This window comes from Perca flavescens, chromosome 3 (assembly GCF_004354835.1).
Source record: "Perca flavescens isolate YP-PL-M2 chromosome 3, PFLA_1.0, whole genome shotgun sequence".
Taxonomy (NCBI): domain Eukaryota; kingdom Metazoa; phylum Chordata; class Actinopteri; order Perciformes; family Percidae; genus Perca; species Perca flavescens.
In genome coordinates this window covers 29,917,944-29,941,228 of record NC_041333.1, presented here as the reverse complement: position 1 = coordinate 29,941,228, position 23,285 = coordinate 29,917,944, and the positions used below count along the sequence as shown (strand labels likewise).

At 42.3% G+C, this 23,285-nt stretch overlaps 1 protein-coding gene across 2 annotated transcripts in view; it reads right to left on the bottom strand.

Moving 5' to 3' along the window:
- Nucleotides 1-23,285, bottom strand: part of zgc:153039 — an 83,390-nt gene that overhangs the window by 23,351 nt on the left and 36,754 nt on the right. For both annotated transcript variants that reach the window (XM_028573277.1, XM_028573276.1), the window contains 3 exons: nt 17,362-17,519; nt 11,706-11,788; nt 4,753-4,877 (listed from right to left, as the gene is read on the bottom strand). In XM_028573277.1, the coding sequence (XP_028429078.1) occupies nt 4,753-4,877; nt 11,706-11,788; nt 17,362-17,519 (366 nt within the window). The remainder of the gene's footprint in view (nt 1-4,752; nt 4,878-11,705; nt 11,789-17,361; nt 17,520-23,285) is intronic.

Genomic DNA, 23,285 nt, shown 5'->3' with positions numbered 1-23,285 from the left:
GTACATGTGTTTATGTGTGTGTTCATGCGTGTTTAAGCCACAAATACAAGTGGCCGGTGCCGATGTAGCATCAGCAGAAGGACACACAGCACCCCCTGAGGAACACTCAACACAGCTGGAGCCACTGCTGATAAAGCTGCAGCCAACAGAAGCCTCCTCACACAAAACACACACACAAAGATAAAAAGGCAAACACACAAAAAATAAAGGAAATGACTCACAAGCAGCAGGCAGGCAGGCACACAACACACACACACACACACACACACACACACACACACACACGCAGTCACACATAAATGATTAGAAAAAAAGAAAATCACGTTGTGACTTGGATCTCAGACAAACACAATCTCCAAATTGCATTCCTTTACTCTCCTGTTGTATACTTTTATACACGTTTTTGTACACACACACGCACACACACACACACACACGCTTACTTAAGCGCACACACACACACACACGCACACACACACACACACACACACACACACACACACACACACACACACACACATACTTAACAAGCACACATCTTTTCCGCTACATCATAATTTCATTCCCTCCCCTCCCCTACACAACAGCTAATTTAAAGGAAAGCCAAATATTTCTGCTAAATTAGTTATGCTAATTACAGGGCAGTTCTCAGGGGGAGAGACGGCGCTAAATGGCTTTTAATTCTTTTTGCCTGAAAAGAGACGTGGGAGAGATCCAGACAGAGAGCAGAGTGAAAGAAGCAGAGAAAGCTGGCAAAATAAATAAATAAAATTAAACCCACACAAACAACTACCGTTGAAATTTGCCCAGTAACACAGCAACAATGAACTAGGAGAATTAACAACTCAGGGGAAGGAGGCCCAAGCGGGCGGGCGGCCAGACAAAAAGCTGCCTTATCAGCTCCAGGGGCCCCGGGTCCCCCGGCCGACAGGGACAGGAGAGATCAGCGGTAGGAAAAGTTTTGTGGCTAACTTTGTGTCCTGTAGCCTTTGCCAGCGGTCACACAGTGATAACGAGGCATGAGCAGATAGCACACAGCACTGTACGTACATGGAAGGCACCAGAGGAAACACTGGGCACTCGGAGTGTGCTGTACAGAAAGTTAGTTACCATATTCTCTAACACTAATACTACAAAGAAGACATACTGATATACTGATGTTCACAGCGCACTCTTGTGGCTGTTGAAATTGATGGATTTTAACATTCTTACAAATGTGAAACGATTCACGGTACAGCCAAGGTATAGCAACTTTATAAAACATCTGCCAATGAGAACTTAACTAAAAGCTGGTCAAACATAATTTCCCAAAAATGTATCACTATTATTTGTAGGTGTCAGGTACTCAAAATCACATATGCACTTGGGATGAATGAGCAAATAATGGTTTGGGCAGGTGCAGGTGAATAATTGCACATCTAAGTGACATATAAATTCATTATTTCCCACAGGCGAAAAGCTTTTTCCTCACAATGTCCTCTTTATGTCAGCACATTTTCATCACAATAATACAGCAGGTCTCTGAATTGAGCTCAAAATGAGCTGCAGAATTGTAGATTGAGGGGATACCAGATTTAACAAGAGTTAAATCAAATGTTAGCTACATGACAACAGCTAACCATTGGACAAGCTTTGGTTTGGTACCAAATTTTTATTTCTGTAATTTGGCTGAACAGACCATTTGAGTGTCATATACTAATATATATACATATATATATATATATATATATATATATATATATATATGGAGAGACAAACTTTTTTGTTAAGTACATAATTCCACGTGTTTGATGCCTTCAGTGAGAATCTACAATGTAAATAGTCATGAAAATAAAAAGGAAACGCATTTGAATGAGAAGGTGTGTCCAAACTTTTGGCCTGTACTGTATATACACTGGCCATATTAAAAGGATTCTCTAAGCAAACACACCCGTGACTTTTCAGAAATATACATTTTATCTTCCCTCCACCTATGGACCAACACCATGTTAATATCGGTGCACGTTATTTATTACCAAGTCAGCCTCAGCAGCGGCCAGAAGACAGCAACACAGGATGGACACGGACTCGACTAAATGTCTTAGCTATGTTCATTACAAAAATCACACATCACTGACTCCAAATGACAAAAGAAGAACGTCTGAGATCTGACGATGATCACTGCAGACACTGGCAACTCCTTAGTTTCCATGACTATCAGCTGTTGGGGTTTATTTCAGTACAGGGTCAAGAAACAACGACCTGAATTAGCAAAAGCGGAAGCTGACATATACTTAGGCTGTTCCTTTGGATTTGGAGACAAGTAGATGATGTTAAACTGTTAAAATGTGTCATTGTCAAACTGGGTCAAAATATACTTGGGCAGCTATTAATATACTTCATTGTGACATGTTAGTGTAGCCTATGTGTGTGAAGTTGATCTGCTCATAGTATGCTTTTTGGCTTTTCCCCTTTCCTTTATTGTGTTATATATCCTTTTGTGCACATTATAACTTATAGGTTTACAAAGTGAAAAAGCCCAAAGTCCACCCCAAAGGGACTTTCTCCGACAGAAAACACTGTTCACAAACTGCTCCAAACAGCTCTATTGTAGTCCAGCCTTTACTTCTGTGACAAACGTGCATCACTTTGTAACACACGTTATAATGCTCGCCTAGCTGCTAGTGTGGCACTCCCTCATACTCTGCTTCTGACTGGCTAGCATTACTTATTGCGCATGTGCGACTCCCAACAAAGATGGGACAGAAGTGAGATGCCTCACTCTGTAGCTAAAACAGAGAGCTCAACACACAGGGTGAAAAGAGGAGCTGCAGCAATGTGCAGTACAACAAAAATATGGTGTTTTCTGAAAATTAAACCACATAAACCTATTCTGGTACAACCTCTAAATACAATTATGAACATGAAAATGAGCATAATATGAGCACTTTAAAACAAGGCAGAATAAAAGAGATCGACCCAAACTGAAATATGCCATGTCTTTGCACACACAAACAGCATAGTTTTGTCACATTTGACTCTGCTTCCTGTCGATCACCTGCCACCCACAAAAAGACATAATCAAAACATGTTGTCTTACAAACTGCACTGTCACAGACCAAGTGTTCTTATTTAGGCTTTCTTTATGAAGTGGGACAACAGTTCTTTTAAAGCATTTGTCTCTGAATATTTGTCAATATTTTTCAAGTATTTAAAAATCCAATGATGAGACAAAATTGCTTAATGATTAGATACTAGTATGATGAAAATAATGTACATTAGACGTAGACAAAAGAATATGAGCTTAAATTAAATATATGCTATAAACGCAGTAATTTCCCCCAAATACGAGTTCACAATGGTCATACAGTACTTTTACCATGCAGTTTTATAAGCACTAAAAAAGGCCAGAGTTGTGAAAAAGGACTGCTCTGAATAGGATATTAATCTACTGGTCATCTTCCCTAAAATCAGATAAGAATAGTTTGGGATAAAAAACATTCTCTCTGTGCTTATATTTAAACAAAGTAAAGAATAGCAGGTGAGAAGACAGGAGTTTTCTTTCTCAGCCTTTCAGCAAGGTATTAATCACCAAACTGCTCCAGTAGAGTTGACAATTGTGGTCCAATATGCAACTATCAATTCAATCCACTAAAATCATTATACAAAATATTCATGTTGAATAAATCCCAAAGTGCTGAGAGAACCAATATTACAGGAAGAGAATTACTTTGTTTTCCAGATGTACGTCTGGTGCTGTATCCTGGTGTCAACTACACTTGACTGATGTGGAAAGTTGCAAACGTTCTTACACGTCTTATGACTAATTTTCAACTATCACTGCAGAGGAATATATAACTGCAAATGCAGAGCTGCAGGCTATCTGTCTTAACAGAAAATGTGAAGGATGGTAACAGTTTCTCTCCTCCAATAACAAATAAAACCAGAAGCAGAGATGTCATGTCGTTTGAAATGTACTTTACAACCAGTGGAGGAGTTTAATCAAGGAATGTCTTTAGAAAAACAATATAGCTTATTGGATTTGGGGATACACTTTTATAAATTAAAGACAGTGCAGTTTTGGATGACATTTGATCCCTTCACTTCACACAGAAAATATAGAATAACTCATAACAAGTTGCAGAGTGAATGGAAAACCTGGCAGCGTTGATGTCATGATGTAATCATCGAGCTACATATAAACTACACACTATCCTCTGGTTATGCCGCTGAAAATGGCTTCAGGGAGCTTTTATAAATCAGGGTCATTGCAAATGTACTAGGAATACAAACCACACACACACACACACACACACACACACACACACACACACACACACACACACACACACACACACACACACACACACACACACACACACACACACACACACACACACACACACACACACACACACACACACACACACACACACACACACACACACTACGCGCTGGTACTTGAGCATCCAGTTCAGGCTGCGCCCCCACAAAAACAAACATGCACACATTTTTATTGTCAGTCCCACTCCAATATGGGGCTATAAGCAGTGGCCAGTTTTATGTCTTTTAATTAGTACACTGTCACCATAGCAGCATCCAGCTGGCATACAACCACATCTTTACACACATACATAAACAATGGCAGAGGTAGAAAAAATGAGGAGGAGTGTGTTTAGTGAGGAAAGTGTACTACAGAAAGTCTCATCACAGGGGGTCGGCCATGAACCTTCATTATTAGGTTTATGTGTGTTAAGAAAGTGACGTGTGTACCTGAAATTAGGTGCAGATGCCCATTCCAGAGCAAGGCAGGCCAAGTCCACAGCCGCATACACCAACAGGAAGAAGATGGTCACAATACTGGCGATGGTGTTGAGCTTCCCTGAAAAAAGCACCAGCTAAAAAAAGAAAGGACAAAAGAAGATGGAGAGAAAGAGGGAGGAAAAAGAGAGAGGGGATTAACATTCACAGCAATATTCCATTCCAAAGTCGGACAGAAGAGTGCATTTTAATTTCTTTTTTTATATGACCTTTTCCAGCACCCACCTACTTTTCACCCCCAAAAATGTATCTCTAAAATATGAAGTCAATCACATGTTTGCATGTTCATGTGCTCTTTGAGGAAAAATAAAGTGATTAATCACCTAATTTATAAGCAACTGATTTTACCTCTGCCATCTGTCTTACATGGAAAGAGGCAACACAAGCTCAAGTATCAGTCTTTAAGGCACATATGTTGGTGTTAAAGGCTTTAAGACATTTAAAACTAAACGCTGTTTTGAATAATATATGTATTTTCACAGAAAAGTTCAATTACCTTGTTAAAAATTCTTAAAATGGCATCTCCTTCTTCTCCCTCATTAAAAAATCCAGCATTTAGGACGATGCAAATATATTTCCTTTTCATTTCACAAAAGTTTAAATGCTGGACACAAGATGTCTCCTTACTGAAACTCTGCTGGAAGTTTCCAGTTTATACATCGCTATTTTGTAAGTTGCAAACAGGACCATGATTGGCTTGCAACTAATTGTGATGTCACAAATTACACTAACACACCCAAATGTGTCAAACTGAGATTTAAGGTCATAACAGAAACTTTCCCCGTTCTGCGGATGAAAACAGCCCTCTAGTGTCAAAATCTGCACAGTGAACATTCAACAACATCCAAGTAAAGTAATAATAGGCAGAGCACATTTTTGAGTGAAGGGGAATTTTAAGATTTTAGTTTCCTAGGCAACTCCACTTTATATACTGTGTGTGTATATATATATATATATATATATATATATATAACAATTTACTTTCTCCAAATTCTGGAGATTCCAATATAGAAAAATTATTCTGAAAAAAGGTTTTTGGCGTTCGCGTTCGCGTGTGCGCGCGCGCGCGCACACACACACACACACACACACACACACACACACACACACACACACACACACACACACACACACACACACACACACACACACACACACACACACACACACGTTATGAAAGGTCACAAAAATGGATGAAAGTCTACCATTCAAGGTCATAGCCGACGCTTGCTACGTGAATGTTTTATACTTTGCTCATTTGCTCTTTTAGAAAGACGAGTGATGAAAAATAAAAGGTTCGATAAAAGACTTGTTATCCATTGAGTTTCATGAATCAGGGCACTGTGCCAACTGTGAAATGGATTCAAAATGGAACCGATTATCAGATCCCAACCCTAAACACTGAGAATGAATGGCAGAAACACAGGATTGTCACATTTTTATGAAAATAAAAATGTACTGTACGCCATCAAAAAAATTTTATAATTAAAAACAAAAGAATTCTACACATAGGGTCTTCATAATCTGTTATCAAGACTGGAGGTTCCAAAAAGTGTTTTAAGTCAAGGATCCCAGATAATTGAGGATTTGTCCATTTTGGTCCAAAGAAACCTTATAAAGATGTTCTGCTGTTAAATATGATTGTCTGTCTGCACTGTTTGCTCAGTTGGTAGAGCAGGCGCACATATATAGAGGTTTACTCATCGACGCAGCGGCCGCAGATTTGACTCCGACCTGCAGCCCTTTGCTGCATGTCATTCCCCCTCTCTCCCCTTTCATGTCTTCATCTGTCCTGTGAAAATAAAGGCCTTAAAATGCACCAAAAATGATCTTAAAAAAAAAAAAAATTAAGTTGTTCTACCTTTTTACCACAGGCCACTTTGAGCCCACAGGTGGTCCCCAGGCTCCACTTTGGGAGCCACAGATGAGGCTAATGTTCAGTGTTAATTAAGATGGTATCTAGGCTGCTGTTCGGCTGCATGCAATTAGCTATGTTAGCGACGGCGGCTACGTGACAACACAGTCAAGTTGAGATACATTCAGAATTCTCAGTGCCTGAGTTGGAGGGAGAGTCCTCCAGTACATCCAATAATACTGACAGCACAAGAATGCATGATATTCACCCTCCCTCTTTGACTGAGTGCCAGGTGATTACTAATAGAGGAGGGAAATAATGACCACATTATAGATGCTGTTCCCTGCCATATTCAGGGACACCAGAATGTGTGGACGAGGCTGTGTGTAACCACAGATGTGAAAGCCAAGAAAGCAGCTTCCACTGTCCACTGTTTCACCTGCATTACATCTTGCTATAACTACCACAATTGCATTGACATTTAATGTCAGAAATAGGAAATATATGTTTTTTAACATAGTACAATATTGTATTTTGAACTTGTTAGCATACAGTTGCCTGTTTCAGGTGGACACAGAGTAACATAAGTGTCTTGTGACCACCAGATACATTTAAGTCCAATTTTCACTTCCTTTGGATGTGGTTTGGTGTGCGTCTACGGAGATAAATATATGGCTCTTTAGCTGCCAAATGTTCCATTATGTTTACCAGCTGCTTGGCCAGGTAGTGTACAGTGGGTTAATCCGGACTAACAGCTTCTGGGCTGCGAAACGAGGTTGATGAGAGCAGCGAGAGCAAACCGAAAGAGTAAAATTACAGGCTGGAAAATCAAAAAAATACTCCACGGTTCAAATTGGTTGGTGCAGCCTTAAAGATTTAAAGTGCTCATATTATGCTTTTTCCCTTTCCTTTATTGCAGTGGTTCTCAAACTTTTTTCAATAATGTACCACCTGTGAAATATTCTCTGTGCCAAGTACCCCCTGATCAGCGCAAAGCATTTTATTTTTTGGGGGAAAAAAAGCCTGTATAAAGAGGGACATTACAGCGCTGCACCACCCCTCTCTGATTGACTAAACAACAACTTTGTAACTAAAGCTAAAATCCATTACTAAATTAATTTACTATTGTAACATAATTTTTCAGGGAATTATGCATGGCTATTTTTTTTATTAACATTTTGTAAAAAGACAACTCCCACACACTGTCTAACTTGCAAGAAAAAAAATTATCTCAGGCCTAAAGATGGTCTAGTACCGAAACGTTGCCTATTATTAAACTTGATATAGTTTTTGCAAGTTAGACAGTGTGCGGGAGTTTTATTTGCAAAGATCGAAGAATCTGAAAAGTAAACAAACATGAATGCCCAACAACAGCTGAAGTCCATCATTTAAAGTAAGTACACCCTCATTTAATACAATATTGGTATTTGCACACTATTTCTATCCACACAGCTGTGCCCATCACAGAACTAAAGCTTAACTATTCATTCAGTGTGTAAATTACACTCATTACCAACATGCTCTATTGAATTGTGAGATGGTTTGAAGACTTTCAAGTTATAACAATGGAAATCTTCCCCACCACTTCCCCTTATTGTACCACACCTTCCTACAAAGTATGCATGAACAGGAAATCTTTCAGGCAAAGGTCATCATTAGTTCTTTAAAAAATATTTTCTGTGGATGTTTTATCATCATCAAGTGTGCTTTCTTTATCTGTGAGAAGCGATTGATTGTGCAGAGCAGGGAGGTAATTACTGTACTGTACCTAGGAACAAACACAGAATATAGTCTCTCTCTTCAATTATGTGTTTCACGATTGCCCGCCGAGCAACTACGCTGGAGTTTATTTTTCTTGAGCTCAAGGGCATATCACTGGTATTTAGGTAGGGAAGAAGCAACTCTGATCACTAACTCTGTGACCATGAAGCAGAAGTAAACCGAAGACGAGAAGAGAGGAAAGAAGGTAATGATTGGGAATTGAGATTAATGATGTCACATTATTGACACGCAGTCAGAAAGAAAGAGAAAATGACGAATGGTGGGAGATATGATAGCGAAAGAAGAAGAGTGGAAAAGATGAGATAGAGGGGAGAAAGAAAGATGAGTGAAAAAGAGAAAGCGGGTAAGAGAGCATCTTTGACCTCTAGCAGTCAAAGTCAGTGGGTGTCTCTCCGGCGTTCCCCTAGGAGCAGTCTCTACCAGAGCATTAATTAGCCATTAACTCAGACACCGGGCCAGCATGGACAAATGCTGTCACCGCGTACAACGTGTGTGTGCGTGCCCACGCGCACCCTAAATCTCTCCTGGATATGTTTTTGTGTGAAGATATGAAAGACTGCTTTTACTGGGAAGCAGTGTGCATAAATTGCCACACATTTTTAGAGATGTCTCTGGGTTACAGGTCACAATTGGACAGTGCTTGTGTATGGGCGCGTTTGTGTCCAGATGCAGATACAGAATGGCTAATGAAGCTATTAGTTACAGTAGATAGATATTTTCTCTTATAGTTTAATCAAGAAGTGTGCCCTCATTGTGCACGATCAATAAATGACCAAATTTGTGGCAGCGTTTACACCAAGATAAAGTTTTGTGACCATTATTTGTGGTTTATAAAAGTTAAAAACCCAAAGTTATCACTGTTTAGAGAAATTACTGCTAATCATGATGTGGGATAAGTTCCAGTGGCAGGAAATATCCAGCCTACAGAATGCTCTGAACATGGGCATGTAGTAACTGCCAGTCTGTGCAGTTATCTAGCCAGAAAGTTACTTCGGTAACATTTGTTTTCCCTGAATTGAGTCTATAAAGTCACCTAGTTTCTTCCTAACGTGCAATACAGAACATACAACAGAGAGATACCAGAAAATCCAATGATGATGTCCTTCCATTTAATCACATGTTGTTAAGATTAAACTTCCATGCCCAGCACTGCATCCCCTTTTCTGCAAATCACTGCAGCGCTTTAAGTGCTTCTCTGGATTTATCAGACTGTGACCTTAAGAGCAGTTTCCAGCGTGTGAAGCAGTGGGGATGAGAGTCAGCACCTCAAAATCTAAGGCCGTGGTACTCTGCCAGAAAACGGTGGATTGCTCCCTTTGGGTGTTTGTGAGTCAAATCCTCAAATGAAGGAGTTCAAGTGTCTTGGGGTCCATCCACATGTTCATGAGTGAGATCAACTGGTGGATTGGTGCTGCGTCAGCAGTGATGCGGATGCTGCACTACGCAGTTGTGGTGAGGGGTTCCCAAATTTACCAGTCGATCTAAGTTTCTCCTCCCTCACCAACAGCCATGAGCTTAAGGTAATGACCGGAAGAATGAAATCAGAGTTACAAATGGCAGAAATGAGTTTTCTTCAGTGGGTGGCTGGGCTCACCACTGTAGGGTAAGGAGCTCAGAAATTAGGAAGGAGCTGGAATAGAATCACTCAGGACCTTTGTTTGCAGAGATTGAGGCTTGATTTTTACTTGACTTCGGCTCAAAATAGTGGTTTTGAATTGGATTGATTTTGTATGGGGAAGCTGCTGTGATAGGCAACATTTGAAAGCATTGTTACAGCTGGAGTGATTTTGCACAAGGTTTCCAGGGATTTAAATTTGCATAATTCTTGTTATCACAAGATTCTTTGAGGGACTGAAAAAAAACTGACCAGCTTATGTACAATTTCAATGTCATCACGTGCAATGTCCATCTTTTCCATTGCATTAATGTGCCAGGCTATAGTTTACCTATCCTCTTTACTCTTTTAGTTTGTCTTCTTCCCTTGTTCTTGCATTCCGTCCATTTTCCCTTTACTGTAAAGTCCAATAAAAGAAGGCCTTGCCCCTCCTCCTCATGCTTCCTTTTCAATCCAGCAGTGTGTGAGGTGAGATTACAATCAGGCTTTTGTCATCAGTGAATCATTCAAATGGCGGAGGAAGAGGCAGAGTGAAAGAGGACGAGAGAGTCACTGATCTCTGAAGGCAGCGGCGGCGCAGCTAACGATTTCCATCTAATTGCTCCTCCTCCACTTCTGGAGAGGGCAAGGGATGAAGAGAAGAGGACGGGAGAGGGACAGAGAGAGAGAGAGAGAGAGCGCAAATAATGACAAGCCATTCAGGCTTCAACACTCACCTCTGATAATGATGGGATTGGCAGGCCTATTTGCTCTAAGATCGTCCAGCTCCTCTTTGTCTCTATCCTCACCCTCCTCCCCTCTGGCAATATATTCACCTCAGTCTAACTTGACTTATTCACATAGAAGACACAATAGAAAAGAAAAAAAACACTACAGGATTTATTTGTTTTGCCTTCTTTGGTTTGTAAAAAAAGTTTGTTCCCATCAGCTGTTCTAATACTACTGTATTCCTGGCCTGATTTCTCCCTGTCGGTTCATGTTTAGGCCTTTATTTTTATAGGACAGCTGAAGACATGAAAGGGGAGAGAGAGGGGGAATGACATGCAGCAAAAGGCCACAGGTTGGAGTTGAACCCACGGCTGCTGCGAGGAGTAAACCTCTATATACGGGCGTGCATTCTACCAAGTAAGCTACCCAGGCACCCCCTATCAGTTCACGTAATCATTTCTGCATTCCCTTCCACAGTTTTTCAGCCACCACTGATTCCTTTATTATCTCTAACCCTACCAAGTAGATACAGTACATATTTGACCACGGAACACCTTTTAGCTCTAACTTTGTTTGTGACAAACATACCCTTGTAACTACACCAAATGTCTGTGAATTAAAACTAAAGTGACATTAATGCCAAAAATCTGGGAGTCATTTTGATTCAAATCTGAACTTTGATAGCCAAGTACAAAGACATATTCAATATCGCTAAAATCCAACCATTTCTGCCTGATGCTGAACAGGAGAATGTAATCCATGCCACATCAGATTGAAATTAAATAACTTTTATTTAATATTTCATACAGTACGTCTTTTGAGACTTGAGGCCTAAAGTGGCAGATTTGCTGGGATTTCCCTTTTGATGATTACTGCCAGTCAATCAAGTATGAAATGTCTGTGTTGACTATCTCCATAATTCTGCATTTGTTTATCTCCACTAACCTGCACAAGGAACCAGGAGAGGAGCACCGAGGCCCAGGGGTTACCACTGTGGGACGTCTTCTTAGCCGGAGATAGCACCTTACCTGCAGGGATGAAAAGAAATCTTGGTGAAAACCTTTGAACTGTAAGGAATTCTGAGCTTGAAATAGTTTCTGTAGCAGCAGCTTCCATTCAACAATATCACCATTGACCTTTAAAACCCACATCAAAGAAACCCGGGATGAATTCATATACTGAAAGGTTTAATCAAAGAAAGAACATAATGAACTACCAACCTTGGGTTTAATGGAGTATTTCTTACGCAACATTCTCTATCAAATGTCAGCAGGCATTTACTGTATTCACTTGTTAATACTCAAGTTTACCTTGAGCTTTCCTATTGACACCTCCTTCTCACTGCTATTCCTGATGATTTTTGACACTCTACCTACCATAAGTCTCCATGACATATTGATGTATTAACTTGGCATGCAAAGATTGCAGCCAGAGGACATTTTCTTAGTGATTTACACAAAATAGAATATAAAATAAGGAACAAAATATTGAAAGACTACAGTCTTTTGGAACAATTTTTCAATCACATACCAGCCCAGTCCTGCAGGATTTAGAACAATGAATGCCTGCCCCTGCAGATGTGACATCTGTCTCCCGTCAACTCCTATGGAGATTTTGATCGCTCCTACTTGTGACTGGATATCCCATCCCGCCGGGTAAATAAGACACGTACAAAGACATAATATGAAGAAATGCTAAGGCCATGTTTAGCACTGTGTGAAAGAACCCAGCCCCCTCAATCATTTCAACAATGCTACACAGACGGCTCCAGTAAAAGAGTTGAACCTGGCTCAACTTTTGATCCAACGCAATGTGATGTCATATAAAATACATGAAAGAGCACACTCTTGCACTGCGTGAAAAACACAGATGGTCGCCCTCATGACACCGTGACACAGAACGGAAAAACCCTTTTAATTTCGGCGCCCATGTCAGTCAACCCCAGCTCCGGTCTGGTCCGTCTGGTGTGAGACGCCAAGGAGACTTTTGGTACATTAGTGATTGTGTAGATGAAACATGAGATTATGTTGAAAATCGAGCATTATAATCAAGTCAAGTCAAATCAAGTATATTCAAATTCCAGCGCTAATCCTAACCTTGAAAACGGTTAAAATTAATTATTATTTTCCAAACTTTGTACAAACCCTGCTTCGAAGACATGACCTACAGTAAGAAACTGGAACTAAAAATAACATGAAATGCTTAAAGTTGTAGCGAAAATTAAAACAGCTTCATCCTGAAGCCATGGTAACTGAAACCACAAACAAATAGATTGTGTTGCCGTTCCTCTTATAATTCATGAGGTTTCCTATAGCAACAGATACAGATTCTGGAACATCAGACCTCAGAGCGGCAATGATCCTGTTTCAGTTTACAAATCAGATCACATTTGGACTAGGGCTGGCAATTTCTTCTGTTACTGACATTTAAACAAAATTTATGTAATTAACTGCACTTCTATTCAAGACGAGAGGGCGTGAGAGAGGGAAAGCAAGTGGGCGGGCGAGACATCGAGGGAGACAAACTAAGCTGGCACTTAACTTTATTTCATACCTTACAGGGCTGTTTGGTTTATTGGAAGACAGCTCAAATACATACAGCCTCATGACAATGACATTTGTGTTGAATCCTGTGGCAGATCTTTACAGTAGGGGTTTACAGCAAGAATGAAAGACAGACAGGACGGGAGGTGGGGAGGAGAGAGGTGACGATTGGTGGAAGGGGAATCCGAATTTAAAACTAAATTTCACAGCTGATGAAGGATGGGAATTAAATCAGTGAGACTTCAAATAAAGTCAAATCAATGTGGCTGAGAGTAGCAGACTGAGTGACTGAGTGTTGGAGGAATGCAGGTCCAAGTCAAAGGAGTACAAGATTATGGAGTTATAGAGAAGAAAGAAATGGAATGTGTGTATGTGTTGGAAAATTGACACATCCATCATTTTGTTTGCATAGGACAGTGGCAAGGTTGCGCTGTGAGTAGCATGCATGAATGACAACAACAAGAACACACATACACACACACACACACAGTGGTCATACTAAACATCCCTTCTACAAGAACATTACACATTTATGGTTCCACAGTCATTGACTCTTAATTAAAGATATTAATCTAAGTTAACCCTTTGGCTGTGGTGAACAGACAGCTGAACTAGAGCCATCTGCCGTTGCTCCGTCTGATCGCTCCACAGAGGAACTCGCACTAATACATCCATTTACCTTCCCCCACACACACACACACACACACACACACACACACACACACACACAGAAACAGGCCAAATCAATTTGCAATAGACTTAACAGAGAAGCAGAGGACGGGATAAGGAAGTTGCTCACAGTCATTAATAATGACAAAGCAGCAGGCAGCATGGATTCACACAGAGAGGCAGAGAGAGATGGGAACCGCTTGATATAGGAATGACTGTGGGAATAACTTCATGGCTAACATGCCGACTCAAGAGAGGGGGACGTTGTTATGTTGCTCATTGCTTAATTAGTGTCTTAAAAGGAACCCCGACTAGTACGACATGATGGCCTTATAAGATTAATGTGGGCATCAGCTATAAAAAGGTGCTACAAAAACACACTTTTTTTTTTAAATGCAGAAAATATGTTCCCTCGTAGGCCGCCATGGTTATTTACGTCGCAATGCATTCTGGGGTAGTGACGTGTATTGGTTGTGTACCCACGTACCGGCTATTGACACTACAGTAACAGCGAGATGAACACGTCTGCCGTTCAGCCTTTTCAGTTTGACCGTAGGCTTAAAGGACAAACCTAGGGGTTAATAACAGATGTGTACCCACTCTGTCGTTCTCTGGGACAGGTTTTCATGCTAATTGATTGTGTTTGGAGCTTCAACGAAGCTAGCGCGGACCGGTTAACCTAGCTAACAACGCTAGCTAGTATTCGGGGCACAGGGAAATTAAAAACAAATCGCTATTTATACCACAAAAAAGGCTCAAAATATCACCAAACTTCAACGGTAGCATAGTGAGGGTCCCTACATGTTAACCGAAGCACTGAGAACTTTGTAAGTGTACAGACGAAGAGCTGCGGGAGCTCCGTGAAAGGGCTACGAGAGAGAGAGAGCTACCGGTAGTCAATGCCGCAACACAGCCTCGTACTTCGGGAAAACTGGTGGTGTACCTGCGCACATTGTGAAGCTATGGCCACCGGACAGGAGCGTCTGTGTTGCACGGAGTGGGACCTGTTGCGTCGCAACACCCAAGAGACGCTGTGTTTTGTACAGTCTGAAGATTACCCCTCTCTGATGAACAGGGAAACCTTTTTCCAAGTCCCAAAAAAAAAATTGGAGACGGCGACCCAGACCGGAGGGACAAGATGGACAGTTATCTACTGAGTAAGTAAACTAGCTAGCTAGACAAGTTATGTTTATATCGGTGCGATTATTTCAGATATATTGTGCAAATTGCTTTGCTCTGTTGCAGCATGGCTCTCTCTCTTAGCCCTTTCACGGAGCTCCCGCAGCTCTTCGTCTGTACACTTCCAAAGTTCTCAGTGCTTTGGTTAACATGTAGGGACCCTCACTATGCTACCGTTGAAGTTTGGTGATATTTTGAGCCTTTTTTGTGGTATAAATAGTTTTTACTTTCCCTGTGCCCCGAATACTAGCTGGCGTTGTAAGCTAGGTTAACCATCGGTCCGCGCTAGCTTCGTTGAAGCTCCAAACACAATCAATTAGCATGAAAACCTGTCCCAGAGAACGACAGAGTGGGTACACAACTGTTATTAACCCCTAGGTTTGTCCTTTAAGCCTACGGTCAAACTGAAAAGGCTGAACGGCAGACGTGTTCATCTCGCTGTTACTGTAGTGTCAATAGCCGGTACGTGGGTACACAACCAATACACGTCACTACCCCAGAATGCATTGCGACGTAAATAACCATGGCGGCCTACGAGGGACCATATTTTCTGCATTTTTTAACAAAAAAAAAACATTTGGAGTGTTTTTGTAGCACCTTTTTATAGCTGACGCCCACGTTAATCTTATAAGGCCAACATGTCGTACTAGTAGGGGTTCCTTTTTAAAATACACCACACATACAATACATATGTAAGGGTTCAGTATTCCTGAAATGAAATAGTTTGTATAACATGTCATCAAACCATGTCTGGAGGCAAATGTGTTTATACCAGTTTAATAATGGCTATTCTTAAGGATGGGGCCAAAATCCTGCTATCATAAGCCTCCTCATGGCTCCATCACCCTGCCCTCCTAATCTCTCTCCAAAAGCTCAGCCTTTTGCATGTCTTTGTAGCGTAAAAGTTATGCATCAAACAGAAAGGGATAAGGTTCCCGCACCTTGGGACAGTCTCTCCTCTAAGACAATCATAGTGTACTTGGTTGGCCACAGTAAAAAGTGGTGGAAGTAGCTGTGTGAAGAATTAAAAAAAAGAAAATTAAAAAAGAATGGAATAAGATAGACTGATAGATTTGATAAAGGCATAAAACCAGAGAAGTGTCTGAAAATGTATTTTTGTTTAACATGAAGTGAATATATTATCATGATAAACCCCATTGAGTCTTATTTTAATCTAAACCTGCTGGTGAGATTTAGAATTCAGGAAGTTAGAGAAATTCGTACCTATTTAGAACTCAACGTACTGTACCAACTGTTAGTTTAATATAAGTGGTATTTTTTAATCGCTTGTTTTCACATATAATATAATATCTGTGTTTTATGACACATATGTGTCATGAAAAATAATTAATAAATCACTCAAAGTAAATGAAAATGTTGACTTTGTGTTTCCACAGACAGTGTTTCTGTGCTGGATGGATACACAAGGAAATATTTTTTTACTAAAAAAAGACTAACTCTGTAAATCACTGGATTTGACACATCATGGTAATGGTACAAAATAATCCCTCTCAATCATCACTTATGACCCACCAGAAGTGTGTGGGGGTGTCTGGTTCTGCAGAGACTGTGCACACTGCTTGTATTTTCTCTTTTCTTCTTATTTTTCTGTGTGTGGGACGTTTATGGGCATCAATAAAGAGCCTCTGGGACCCATATGGGTGCCGATATCAGCGTGCAGGTTTTGCAGCTCGTTCTTATTCCTAGGTATCGCCACTTTGTCACATCCCTCTGCCTTACATACCGACTCACAGGCGTAACTGACACACAGACAGGATGAACAATCGGAAAAGAACTTTTTATTTCTCCGATTCACTGCTTTCTCCGTGGCTGCTTGTCTTTATTCACTCTCTAGCTGCGTATCCTACTGAAGTATTTTAGCTTCTGAGCTATGATGTGAAGTGCTAGTAAGTGGACTTTGAGTTAAAATTATATTGTCAAACTTCAATAGAATGGTTTTGGGTGTCCAATGAGACCATTCAAAGTATTCTACAGAAAGAAAAGAAAAAAAACATTTTTAGAAAAAAGTTATTTAAACTTTCAATTATGTAATTAACATACAAAAGGGTCTATTTTACTTTGTTCACTGAAATGTCATCAGTGCCGCTCGTCTCAGTCCCAAAGCCCGCCTGCCTCTATCCCCCAACAAGAACTCTAACAGCAGTTTTAGAGGACATTTCTCCCCAGCAGGAAACTATTGTGCTACCTACCAAACAAGTCGTCCCTGGCCAGGGCGTAGAGGATGCGCGAGGCTCCGATGAGGTTGCTCATGGCAGCGGAGAAAGTGGAGGAATAAACCCCGATGGTGACAAAGGGGTTCCAGATGTTGATGTCTCTTAGGAAGCTGTAATCCCTCTGAAGCAGGATGCTGTAAAGATATAGAGAATGCAATTGAAGAGATTATTTCTGCAAACCTGCATTGAAGTTTAGTTCTGGCATTTACTACGAACCAAGTAAAAAAAAAACATTTGGTTTTTTTTCAGTTCATGTCTGTGGCATCTTTAGTTTCATTTGATAGTTTTAAGTAGAAATAAATAAAAGATGGGAAAAAAGATGAGGTATCTTAACTAATTAAGCAACAGATCAATTTCCAGTACATTCAAGTAAATTCCCTCTGCTGATGAAGACCATGTGATACAGTTGAAAGCTCCAGAAAAAGCTGTGAAGTGGACCTTGCATCTGGGATTGTTTTTGCAAACTATGTTTAGTATAGTTTTGTGTGTTTGTATTTATAGTTATTATTCAAAATAATTAAAATCCATTATGTGGGAACATGAATGTCTGCACCAAAGGTCTTGGCAATCCAATAGTTGGGTTCTGGACCAAAGTGGTGGACCGACCAACTAGACTGACGGTAGGCTCGTTCAAGATGAACTGCGCCTCGCCTGTAAAGTGGACGAGAGCAGGAGGCAGCAGCAGGGGGCGGTGACAAAAATCAGCTGTTAAGTCTGACAGTTTCCAGCCGATTCCAGCAGACTTCAGGCTGAACAGGAAGTGACAGAAACACTGTGGTCCGATTCCGATTTAATAAAATGTTATCAGACCCATATATCAGCTTGTACACAGTCTCCAGAATTATGTTCTACAAAATGCTCTACATGCGATTTGTTGCAGATTTTAATCAACAACACACTGTAGATGATCCGTAATCTGAACAGATTTAGTCTCTCTGACTTCTAAATGTAACTATCAGCCGCAAAACATGTGGTTTGTACAGAATAAGCCTTTAAATTAGACAAATAGCTGTTAAAATCCCTTCAATTCAAAATCAATATAAAGTTTATATAAAACGTCATCAAGTTGAGTAGATTCTTAACCAATCAGCTGTTAGATCAGCTGAGAAGCCGGCATTTCCCAGCATGCCCTGGGTCCGCCTGGGTCTTGCAGTCGGTGAAAAGCAACTGCGCTGCCTGCGTCTCAGAACTGCGGCCGCCTGGATCTCGTGAGATTATCGTTGCCCACGTGTGCATGACGTCAGAGCAAGTCGGGATCAAGTCGGACACAAATCTAACGGCATGCAGCAACGGGCGGCGATCGCCGGTTATCGATTCTGCGCAGACCTGGCTCATCTCGAACGAGCCTATTGCCACCCTGAAAGCCATGCCACTACCATGGCTACAGATGAATATTGACCCATTCATTTTCCTTGGATTTTTCTTATTCTTCTTATACAGCACTGCTATTTTAAATATTTAAGTATAGATATCAGTATCAGTAGACACCCATCATCACTATAACCATAAACAGATAACTATTCATTTTATTATATTGGGAAATAAAAATCAAGTTGTCCAAAGTTGTGTCATTTCAAACTCATTTGTTCTGGGGGGGAAAACGTGTCCAATGAAAAAGAACGATAGTTACGTTATTGTAACTCCAGATTCTATGAGTATAGGCGTAGCCCTCTAAGCCACGCTATGGGTTTATCCCTTCGCGCATGCGCAGTTGTGAAGATTTTCTTTCCCGCCCTTGCGTGCCGCACGGGCTCCGGGGGCGGGTTAGACCAGGTGGGAGCCGCCTTCATGATCCTTCGACCCTGTGAAGCCTGCCGGTCGTGGGCCGGCTGTCGCTGCGGTGGGGCGGAGGTCGAAGCCTGGGAGGGCGCAGCCGCAGCAGAGGATGTGGGGCGTTTCCTCTTATGGCGGTTGGTGGAGCGGTGGCGCTGTTGTTGAGGCGCCGCCTTCCAGGAGCCAAGCCGCCGTAGCCGCTCCGCTTCTTCGGCTGCCTGGTGGAGGTGGGATGTGGCTGTCTGTAGACCAGGTCCAAATAGTCCATCGGGAGCTATGGGACCGTACAGAAGCTCGCGCCTGACCTCCGTGGGTAGCTGTGACATGTGGAGCCAGATATTTCGCTGGGCCACAGTCTGCCATGCCTGGATCCTCGACAACGCCACCGTGGTCGCCGTGGTGTGGGTCATAGCCTTGCCGATCTCCGCAGCTAGCTCCGGAGGAAGCGCCTCCGGGTTGGTGGTCATGGCGGAGACAGCGGAGGCTAGCAAGGCTATGTTGTTTTGCGCCGCTAAGCCCTGGGCCGCACACTGGTGAGACCGGTCAGTGACTTGGGCGCAAACCTGGTCCTGGGGGGACGGGGGGGGTCGGCTTCCGGTCGCCGAAGAAGGTAGCCTTCGGAAGCAGGATCGACGCCAGGCTCTGCTCCAGAAGGGGGACCGAAGGAAAACCTGCCTCTGTGTCGCCATGAACCCGTGTGAACGGGGCATAGCGCGAGACTGGCGCCCTCAGTTTCCCTGGCTGAGAGAGAGCCTCCTCCACGAACGGCCGAAGCTCCGTGAAGCGCGGCCAGAGTGGGGCCCGTTTGGACGGCGGCTCCTGAGAGTAGATGTCACCGCTCAGGAGGCCGCGAGAGGGGGCTGGAGGCTCCGCTGGGAGCGCTATGCCCCTCTGGTCCGCCGCCCTTTTTATGATCTCCGGCGGGTCCATAAAAAGAGCCTTGGTGGTGGAGGGTGGAGCCACCTGCGGCAGAGGGGAAGACCGCTGAGGCGGTGCCCCTGGCCGTTCTGGAGACGGGGAGAGCCGTAGCGGAAAGGCATCGATCCCTGTCCCCAGATCCAGTCCTCCCAGTGGGGAGGAAGGAAACCCGGTGAGAGAGCCGTCGTTTGGGGGAGGCGAGTCATCGGACTCGTGCCCGTCGAAGACGCCCTCTTCCAGCGGTTCCAGGGCGTCGACGGTGTCGCGTCGGTCCGCCCAGCTGCCGTCCCCCTCTCAGTCGACCTCAAAGGCCAGAAAAGCGTCCGCCCGCCATTGAAGCTCTTTAGAAGGCAGGCGGGCGCAGAACGGGCAGGAGGCGTCGGAGGTGAGAGCCTTGCCGGCATGAGAGGCGCCGAGGCAGGTCTCGCAGCGGGGGTAGAGGTCCGGCGACAAGATGTAGCCGGCCTCGCAGGAGGGGCAGAGGCGGACGCCGCTGGAGCTGGTAGTCTTCATTACCTTCTTCATAACTGCTCTTGCTTGAAGAAAAAGTGGGAGCAGAGCAGCGGGTCCGCCCTGTTTTTATACAGTAATTGCAGACGTAGTTGAAGCCCGTGCGGCACGCAAGGGCGGGAAAAAAAATCTTCAAGACTGCGCATGCGCGAAGGGATAAACCCATAGCGTGGCTTAAAGGGCGAAGCCTATACGAAATAGAACATGATTGAAGAGGAAGTGATGATTACTCTGCCAGGGTGCCTAATGATGAGATTGTGGAATAAGGGGCTCACTCCAGTGTGTGTGTGTGTGTGTGTGTTTTTGTGTGTGTGTGTGTGTGAGACACCTTGCACTAGACAAGGAGAAAAAGAGATCAGAGTACAAAAACCACAGCAGGGTGTGCATGATTGCAGCCTGCCCCCTACCTCTTTTCAATACATCACAGCTAGAGAGAGGAGAATTAGAGTGCAAAGTGTTTCTCTCTCTCTCTCCTGATCCATCTCAATCTGTCTTTGTTTCAATGCACGCACACACACAAAATCTATTCCCCTCCCTCATCCCCTCCATCCCCCTCATCATGGTGTTTTTAAAACCCATTTAAGTTTTCTCTCTCAGTTATCCCCCTCTCTATTTATTTCTACTTGTACCTCTCTCTCTCTCTCTCTCTCTCTCTCTCTCTCTCTCTCTCTCTCTCTCTCATCACGTTTTCTTTCAGGTCCAGTGATTTTAATACTTATTATCATGGCCCTTGTTAAGTACTGTTCACTCCATCCAAAGATCTGAGAACACTATTATTTCATATGCAGTCTGAGAGGCAGGCAGCGCGCACACACACACACACACACTTTTGCATTACAACAAATCAACGAAACAAAAGGTTCTGCTGAGAAGTTAACATCACCCTCGAAATTAGGAAATGCCAACTACTTTGTTTATTTGGCGTCTGCGCCTGTGCATGTATATTGCAGTGAAAGGTTTATGAACCATTCCTGTAATCAGACTCTCTGACATATTCATAACACCAAAGAACTGTTCACTGGTCTGATACGCAGGCACGTGATTGGAGAGGAGTCTCATTGTATTTGTTGAACAGAAAAAAGGAGTTTCATACACAAAAAGGGGTGCTAAACATGATGAGGAATTAAAGTGTGTGTGTGTGTGTGTGTGTGTGTGTGTGTGTGTGTGTGTGTGTGGTGAGTGATGATGTGGGTCAAAACTTATAGGCTGATTATTAATTTCTCTGACGTGCAGCAGGAGCAAAATAAATCTTGAAAAGCTTGACATTTCCAAACTGGCTCTCAAAAACAAAGACGCAGCAAACTGGGTGACAGCGATGACAAATAGTGTGTGTGCGTGTGTTTGTGTGTCTGTGTGTGTGTCTGTGTGTGTGGGTAGTAATTATTGATCGGATCATCCAGCTGAAATGAGCTTTGCCATCCAAATAAAGAGGAGAACAAAAGCGCGAGGGAGCTGGTGACAGATTAAAGGAGTTCGTTTAGAGAAGAGGAGGAAACAAAGCTGAACGACTAAAAGGAGCCCGCAGAGATTGTTTGGCCGATTGTTCTCGCTCTTCCCGGCCCGCCCTTCCTTCAGCTCATTTGTTTACCATTTTTATTCATGCCCTCATTTGTGTATTCATGCGTATTCATCTTTTAATCCATCATTTCACGTGTTTGGGCTTCTGATAATTCACCAACGCTTTGGTCGGACATTATGGATTAATTATCTGTGATTTTTCAAATGAGATGAAAAATGAAGCGCTGCCAAGGAGCGTTTAGGTATATTATAACAGTAGCATAAAGCTGCTCATCATCAACAGTGCTTAGTCTGCTGTGATCTTGGTTGCCTCAGCTCTTAGAGGGCGAGGTCACTCCTCATCACGAGTAACATAACAATTCAGGATCATCTAGTTTAATGATCCTGAAGAAAATGTCCAATAAATGCTCAAGTGGGATCAGAGCAAGTTACTGAGATGGCTCTGGCTTATGGCTAACATCACGGTTACGCTCATTGCACCATTATGTGACCATTTGTGTCTCTGCAATATGGACATGATGGTCCTAGAAGTCAATACTCTGACTGTGTAGAATGCAAAGGTTAGTCCCTCTAATGAATCTCTCCATCAACATTATAAGGAAAGCATTTATTTTTACTGCTTTTTTGTTTTGTTTGCCCTTTTCTTCCTGGTTGTAAACAGGGGTGGGCAGATATGGTGCTGCTGTTTTTTTGTTAGATTATAGCTGATGACAGTCATTATTTGTGCTCTTATATTCAAAAACTAAAAAAGCATTAAAGCTGCACTAATCAATATTTTCTATATCAACAGTAAATTAAATTATTAGGTTTAATGCAAAAGGGGTCGGTCATGGTGACGAACCCACAGAGAATTAATGCCCAGTTCTGTGCCTCTACGGTGATTTTTTTAGCCAACTTTAGCTCATTGTTTTGGTTTTTCAACTGCTTTTCCAGCAGCAGCAGCAGCAGGTTTCCCATTGTACACTAGGGCTGTCAATCTTCCTTTATAATACTGTTCAAATTCCATTCCCTATTTCATTTAATATTCAAATAATATTCAAATATTAAATGCTCAAATTCATCTTATTAATATTTACGACATTACACAGGCTTATGGATCGCCAATGCCACTATCAGCATGTGGTTGTTGTTACAAGTTCTGTCCACTAGAGGGACTACTAGCATTACAATACAAACATTTG